Genomic DNA, 8,143 nt, shown 5'->3' on the forward strand with positions numbered 1-8,143 from the left:
TCGATAATTCCCCAACCATCCTCTCGATTTTCTCATCGCTTGGGTACGAAATTCGCTCTCTCTTCTGCCCCTGGTCTGTGACGCTTCATACCCTGGTCTTCTTATGTCTACTGTAAGGTTAGAGAAACAAAAGTAGGTGATAATCTGATATTTCAGAAAACTTCGTCCGGAGATCTTAAGTTACAAGGTGAAAGTTTGAAGTCGGCATCGTCGTGAGGAGGGTGGGAGCTCCTTTGGAGGTTGGCAGCACTGGCTAACTTATGAATCAAAACTACTCTTCAGGGTCTGGCGGAACAGTTCCAGCATCGACCGCTAGAGTGCAGCACCTTACGTGTGGAGGGGCGGCCCCACATGCAGCTGGAGGTGGGGCTCGTGAGGGACCACATAGCCGACTGCAGCTATGTGCCAGCCTTCCACGTGCTGCGCCGCTGCCACCCGCAAGGACACTGCAAACCTCAGCCATGACAATATGAAAAATTTTCGTGTCCTATGCCACGACTGTCTCCGAGGTCACAAATGGCAGACCTTCCTCTGTCTTGATAAGACAAGGAAAGTATTTTGTCCAAATGCAGATGTCACGATACTCATTGTTTGCCTACAAAAACATTGCCAGATAAATCTCTCTCTCTCTCTCTCTCTCTCTTGAATAATTAAATAAGTTAGATAAATGTTGTATGGTAAATAAAACGCATTATTTCAAATATAAAATGTAATCACACAAACCTATTTATATAAGAAACAGTGAAACTCATTTGTCCCCATGATACTTAATGTAATCATGCGTTGTTGTTCCGCACCATGAAATGATACGCAGTAGTTCGATTTACTTAGGTTATACAAATACATTATATTCACACATTCGTTATAGGAACAAACCGGAATGGTGCAAGTTAAGCGAAAAAAAAAAAAGTATTGAACTAGAATGTTTTGCGCCTACTTCTAGAATTGAGGGAAAGCGAGAATTGAGATTTATTCTGAAGACAATCTACTTGAGCCTAAGACAAATAGTGAAAAATATTGGTGTGTGTGTGTGTGTGTGTGTGTGTGTGTGTGTGTGTAGTTTGATGTTCGTAATTCCTTCTAAAACATCCTTGTAGCTGTCATGCCCAAGTCACAAGGTTACACAGATCGACATGAGTACGCGAGGACCATCTTGTTCATCATGCCTCGTCGCTTTGATAAGACTATTAAAATCATGTAAAGTTCTTCAGAGAGTTACCGTGTACTGGTGCAAGCGTCCCTCTGCTTTGCGGACAAAGGAAATGTATGGATATAGTCTAGTTCAAGTAGTAACAATGTGGTTTGTGACAAGGAGTTTCTTAAGATAGCATAATTTAAGGCGGGGAGTAATACAGTATACTACAGTGAATGCGTTTAACTGCTTCCTATTTCGCTGCGGTACAAGAAATGGTATTCTATAGTTTTGCAGTTTCTTCTTCATCTTCATCCTCGTTGTCTTCCTCGTCTTCCTCTTCTAGCTTCTTCCTGTTCGCCTCCATGAGCATCTCCGCTTCGGCCTTCTTCTGTGCTGGCCCCTTGTTTTCCGCCTCAATCTCCTTTGTATCCACCATCACCTTGAACGCCACCGATTTCTTCTCCTCGCCAGGCTCATCCTGCGGAAGAAATTAAGAATTGCTGAGCCTTGAGTCAGGCTTATCTATCTAATTCAGGAGTAGGCGTGTTTTTTTTTTTTTTCTTTTTTTTTTTTTTTTACCTCAGATGAACCATTACCAATATTCCCAAGACTCGGCTGAATGGTGTCTGACCACAGCATTCATCTGAGTTACCTAACGTAAGCAGTCTAAGTTGATTTCGTTTATCAGTTACATATGCCGTGATAATGAATAAATGACATGACTGATAATAATGTACTCCCTGATTAAAAAAAATTCTATCAATATTTATCATGCAAATAAACTTGTCCGTATATGTGGCAGGAACACATCGCTCTTAACTGTGTGTTATCTGCCCAGTCATCTTTTTGCTTCAGAATCATTCGTAAATGTCTGCAGTGACGTCCGTCTTCTTACTGAGAAGGTGAAGGATTTTTACATAGCAGCAAGCGGCGACTCAGCGAGCTAGTTGTGTGTCTGGCGAGCAAAGGCATCCTCACGAAAAGAAGTCGATAGAAAATGGATCCGATATTTTAGGAGTAACTCACCTAAGGTGAAAACTTTTCCTCCTGTAGAGCTTGTTCTGTTACTTTGATTATTGTATAGACGTGATGAAGGAAAATAGAACGAAAAAAATCTTTATTAATATGTACATCGAACTTGATGTCTTCTAATACGATAAGAAGTTGCAAACTTGGTATAACTCCTGTGAACGTTGTCATTGGGTGGTGTGCCCAAGAGTGTCAAGAAAGTTGAGTAATTAGTGGAGCAAAGTGTTGCGCTAATGGAGGATTTCTCTCAGAGCATGTAATTAGATAAGTATGTCCTTCCTTACCGCAATGCAAGATTGAACCCTACAGCAAGACACAGGCGAAAGTTTGTTAGGGTATGAATTGTATATAATTATATACAATTCTTCGTGGTAACATAACATTGACCACAACAAGTTTCCTGTTTATTTATTTATTTTTTTCCCCATTTCTAGCTCTCTCTCTCTCTCTCTCTCTCTCTCTCTCTCTCTCTCTCTCTCTCTCTCTCTCTCTCTGTAAAGTCGTACATACTTAAATATTCACATTATTTTTATGTCACTTGGTGGCTTAGTCATTCATTGAAACTGTTACAAGTCATCCTAAAAATCATTTTAAAGAACTTATATCCGAATTGAGAATAAATATAGTTATAGATTCTTTATATTCCCTTATCTATCAACTTACAGAATAAATGAACTTGCCAGTAATGAATATGAAAACATCGGCCTCTTGGACCGAGTATAGGGCATGGCTAGGAACAAGACATATGCAATGTGATGGAAGCTTAACACAGGTTGTTACTGACGTGGTAACACAGTGAAACAGTACGTACTTATGACAGTGTATGCTCCTGAGCCTAATAGAAAAAAAAAAAAAAAGCAAGTATATCCATTAATTTTAGTACACTGTGATTGTTGCCCTGATTGTACAGTATAACTAAGAATAGTAAATTTGTTTGATTGAAAGGATGAGATGTCTGTGAAAGCAGTAGTACAGTCAATAAAACTCATTTGGACCCTTACCGAATCATGTTTGCCCCCTGGGTATGCCACTCCTTCACGTCCTCGTCATCATCGTCATCAGATTCGTGACGATTCGAACGTCGAGGAGGAGGAGAGCTCTTGAGTGCGGAAAATTTGCTGCTGCCCACCTCCTCGTAGTCAGCGGCGGGCACGTCAGGCTGAGAGGGGAGACAGGCGGCGGTGAGACAGTGAGCTGTGCAACACTCTAAGGAAATAACTCGCCATGCTAGCACTTTTCCTCGGCCTTGTCATTACTCTGATCACTAGTGACTCCTTGATTACTTCATGACTAGATGATATCAAATTTGATATTAAAAATAACTTGTCTGCATTGGTCTACAATTGATTATGTAATCCTCGATTTAACCTCCCAGTAGTGGTTAATCCATCAACATCACCTGCATGTTTTGCATTACACACGCAGGTGTTGTCAGATAAGTCAAGGACATCACCGGAGAGACTCACTAGGAAATTTTGAATATGGTTTAAATTGTGTTGAAAGACGTCAGCATATCACAAGATCCATCCTGGTTCTCACTAATACTTAGCGTAGGATAGTTATCCACACAGGATTTCACAGTTTGCTGCTGTTGGGACTTCCTTTGTGTTTCTTTGTATGCCAAACACAGCAACTGTCAGAGCTACGTCCCAGCATGGATAAGACAGGCAAATTATTTACACCTTTCTTTGTCTCACCTTTTTGTCAATCGGATCAGAAGAAAAGTCTGTGCGGGAAATGTTCTTCTCAGGCCTGGAGGAGGAGGAGGAGGAGGGGAAAGCTGTGGACTTTGGCTTAGGATCCTTAGGTTTCTTGATTTCCGCGTAGATGGGGAAGGAGGAGGAGGAAGTTGAAGGTGGTGGAGCAGGGGAGGAGGAGGCGGTGGTGCGGGTGAAGGAAGATGGCAGAGCTGAACTGGGCGATCCGAAATAATCAGATGTATCAGGATTTGTCCTTCTTAGTCCTGCCTGCTGTTGATTGTCGATGCTCCTATAAAGACAACACAAATACACACACACACACACACACACACACACACACACACACACACACACACACACACACACACACACACACACACACACACAATGAAAAGAAAATATTTAATTGCCATATGAGAAATGTGTATTATAGATTATGTAATAGCTATTTAACTGTCCACCTATTTCTTCTTGATAATCACACGGAAGGGTACCGCATTTTGACAGTTACTGAGCCAGAGTGACCGACGTACAAAATGAAATTGTGGCGTTGTGGTATCGGGGCATCGTCAGCACGCCTGGTGAAATAATGACATGCACTTTACAAAATTCAGTAACTGGGAACTTAAGAACCGGTCCTCCTCATGTGACTTTTGACAAAACTCTCGGGATATTGCACATACATAAATGGTTAAAAGGCTCAGAGGTCATGAAAATAAGGTGTTATGCTACTAAATATTCAAGAAGCAAACAAATATAACTGTTATTTTATTCCCATCGTAGGATTTAAATGGATGAAGAGGTGGATATCAGATGTTTTGAAATATTATGTTACATCCATTCTTGTGTTTTTTTTTTCTTTTCTTTTCTATCTTTATATCGAAACCGAAAAAAAAAAAACTGTATACTGCATATATCAGATCTTTATAGGACTTGCAATACTTTCTAGTTGTGAGTGTCAGGAGGACACTGAAATGTTATTATTGTTCCGTTTGCTAAGCAACTTTTCCTCTTCAACTCTTTACGAAACTTATGAAGTTTTGTCTCTCAGTTTCCTTTATAATTGTTATGCAGCTCATGCCTTCTGTTCACGTTTGCCGTCAAGTCTGTCTAAAGACTAAACTTTTTTTTTGCATGAGAGGAGTAATACGAGTATGTATATTCAAAGATGACACACTTAAGAAAAGTAAATGCTGAGAGAAAAATAGCAAAACTTATTTCTCAAGACTACAGAGAAGGACGGGAAGGCAAAGGAGGTGGAGAAGGAGAAGCATGACCAGAAGAAGCTACTAGTTGAGAGAGAAAGGGTCAAGGGTCAAGGCACCACGGCAGGAACAAAAAAAGTAACTCAGACAAGGAGGGAGAAGGAGCGGGACTGCATAAGAAGGTAGACAGCAGACCAAGGAGAGAGAGAGAGAGAGAGAGAGAGAGAGAGAGAGAGAGAGAGAGAGAGAGAGAGAGAGAGAGAGAGAGAGAGAGAGAGAGAGAGAGAGAGAGAGAGAGAGAGACAGACAGACAGACAGACAGACAGACAGACAGACAGACAGACAGACAGACAGACAGACAGACAGACAGACAGAGAGGAAGTGTGTATGTGTGTGTGTGTGTGTGTGTGTGTGTGTGTGTGTGTGTCCTTTCCGTACCTGAGGGGGATGGAGTCCGAGGGCTTGGCGAGAGGGCTCCTGTGCATGGGCGGTGAGTCTCCGTTCTGGGTGTTGTGAACCTGGACGCTCGTAAACCCGTTGAGGGAACTGTTCGTGTTGTGACCCAAAGACCTCTGCGTGTCGTGTCTGCGGGCAGCGGGTGCAGGGGCGGTCAATTATAGCAAAAAGTGAAGGGTTATGATATGACGTCATGTGTGGATATAATATAAAGTAATTGACTCTTATTGTATGTAACTCCATTGTTTATTGTATTATTTTCGTCTTTTGGGTTATTAGCATCAATGTCGTCAATACCATCGTTATTAACCTCTTCAGTACTGGGACGCATTTTTACCTTTAGTTTTAGGTACGATTAGAACATTTTATTACATTAGGGTAGGTTTATGGAGGTCAAAAGATTAATGGCCACAGTCATTACTATTTTAATCCCCTACATAAGTTTCTGAAGCTGTATAAAATCACCAAATAATAAGTAGAATGAATATGGAGAAGCGTCATGGTACTAGAGGGGTTAAACACTTGAAATACTTGAAACTCTTTGAACACTTTATTTTGTTTGCCAAAGGTAACATACATTTATTTCTTATAATTGTTGACATGACAAACAGCCTTTCATAAGCTCATTCTTTCGGGGCAAAAGGTATATAGCTATAGGAGGAAAAAAAATATAAGAAAACACACGTACAGTATATTCAATATGTTCATCGTCAGTCATTATCATTATTGTTATTGTATCTTCCTCCTCTTTTTCTTCATCCTGAACTTCATTTTTATTATTATTATTATTATCATTATTATTATTGTCATTATTATTATTATTATTGTTATTATTATTACTATCATCATCATCATCATCATCATCATCATCATCATTTTCTATTATTATCAAGGCTTCCACCATTTTTCTCAGTTTCATTTTCTGATCAAAGAAGGCACACAGCAGGAACAAAAACGGATACTGCTTTTGTAATCAGCTTCCTTCCTTTCTTCTTTCTTTCCTGTCTCCCTTCCTTTCACCTGTTACCATGGAAACCAACCACCAGAAATGATTTTTTTTTTTTTTCGTGTATTTTGTACGTGACGATGCTAACTGATGTTGGGTTAAGAATAATAAATATGCCTTAGAAAAAAAATAATAGAATGTCCCTTAAACGTCGTCCCGTGTGTGTGTGTGTGTGTGTGTGTGTGTGTGTGTGTGTGTGTGTGTGTGTGTGTGTGTGTGTGTGTGTTCACTTTCACTGCAGTCTCAAGATATTAAGCCTTCACCACTTCTTTGTCCTCCTCTTTTACTTGGGCACGGTGTCAGAAGTGGTGCTGTGTGGCCAAACTGGTTCCTCGCCATTCATAACTATCCTCGCAGTACGCCGGCAGAATGAGATGAAGGTGCACAGTATTGGCTTTATGACTGTCTGCATTATAGTAGTTGTGTGACCAGTGAGAATCGTTTGCTGCTATCTCGTGAACACTTCCTCCCCGCTACCTTGCTCTGGACATACCACCTTGTGTCCTCCTCTCTTCATTATAGCAGTGTTCCATCATTCTGCTGTGGCACGTCGTTTGATGGTTTGTTTATAGCAATGTTTGAGGATAATGAGCGTAAAGGCTGTTGTCGTTTTTCTTCTTTGATTCCGTTTTCTTGTTTTTTTTTTTATTCTCTATCTTGTTATTATTATTATTATTATTATTGTTATTATTATTATTATTATTATTATTATTATTATTATTATTATTATTATTATTATTATTACTAGTAGTAGTAGTAGTAGTAGTAGTATCATATCACACTGCTTTTTTCCACATCCTTCCATAGACATCTAACCCTTCAGAATGTAAACAGCTCAAACAGGGAAGCCACCAAACACCTGACTTCTGATCTCTCTGAAATTTTGCAATGGGACAGAGCAAACTTAGTAATGCTGAATACTTCACAAGCGCAACTCTTCCACTAATCGACTCGACACAGTCTCCCAGTTAATTATCCTGTCTTCTTCATTAATAGTTAGCCGACTGTTCCCGTCTTCTACTATACTAAACATCCTTGGTCTGTCCTTTACTTATAATCTAAACTGGAAACTTCACATCTCATCTCTAGCTAAAACAGCTTTTATGACGTTAAATTTTTTGAGTCGTTTCCGCCAGTTTATCTCACTCCTGTCAGCTGCCATAACTATACATTGGCCTTGTCCAGGTTATCCATGTATGGAATATTCTTCACATGTATGGGGTGGGGAAGTTCCACCCATACTGCTCTTTCAGACAGATAGAAATCAAAAGCTTATCGTCTTATCAACTCCTCTCCTCAAACTGACTGTCTTCAGCCTATGTCATATTGCCATAATGCTGCATCTCTTACTACCTTTTACTGCTATTCTGACGCTGACTGCTCTTCTGATCCTGCTAACTGTATGCCTTTCTTCCCGAGGTTTTTCTGCACAAGTCTTTCTGTTTTCTTTCATCCCTTTTCTTTCTACCTCTCTAATGCAAGAGTCAACTAGTATTCTTTGTCATTCATCCTTTTCGGAGGTAAATTTTGGAACTCCATTTCTGCTACTGTATTTTCTCCTTATAAATTGGACTCTTTCAAATGGGAACTTTCAAGACAATCTCTTTTTTAG

General features: G+C 40.0%; 1 protein-coding gene across 9 annotated transcripts in view; it reads right to left on the reverse strand.

Annotated features, from left to right (window-relative positions):
* Positions 1–694: 694 nt before the first annotated feature.
* Positions 695–8,143, reverse strand: part of LOC123514532 (flocculation protein FLO11-like) — a 38,568-nt gene continuing 31,119 nt past the window's right edge. For 7 of the 9 annotated variants that reach the window (XM_045272449.1, XM_045272448.1, XM_045272447.1 and 4 more), the window contains 4 exons: positions 5,508–5,654; positions 3,862–4,153; positions 3,166–3,323; positions 695–1,613 (listed from right to left, as the gene is read on the reverse strand). In XM_045272449.1, coding sequence (XP_045128384.1) covers positions 1,571–1,613; positions 3,166–3,323; positions 3,862–4,153; positions 5,508–5,654 — 640 coding nt within the window. In that variant the 3' untranslated portion in view covers positions 695–1,570. Of the gene's footprint in view, positions 1,614–3,165; positions 3,324–3,861; positions 4,154–5,458; positions 5,655–8,143 lie in introns of all 9 variants that reach the window. The other 2 variants (XM_045272446.1, XM_045272445.1) reach the window with 2 other exon arrangements.

The sequence above is a fragment of the Portunus trituberculatus genome, chromosome 38 (genome assembly GCF_017591435.1).
Source record: "Portunus trituberculatus isolate SZX2019 chromosome 38, ASM1759143v1, whole genome shotgun sequence".
NCBI classification, from domain to species: domain Eukaryota; kingdom Metazoa; phylum Arthropoda; class Malacostraca; order Decapoda; family Portunidae; genus Portunus; species Portunus trituberculatus.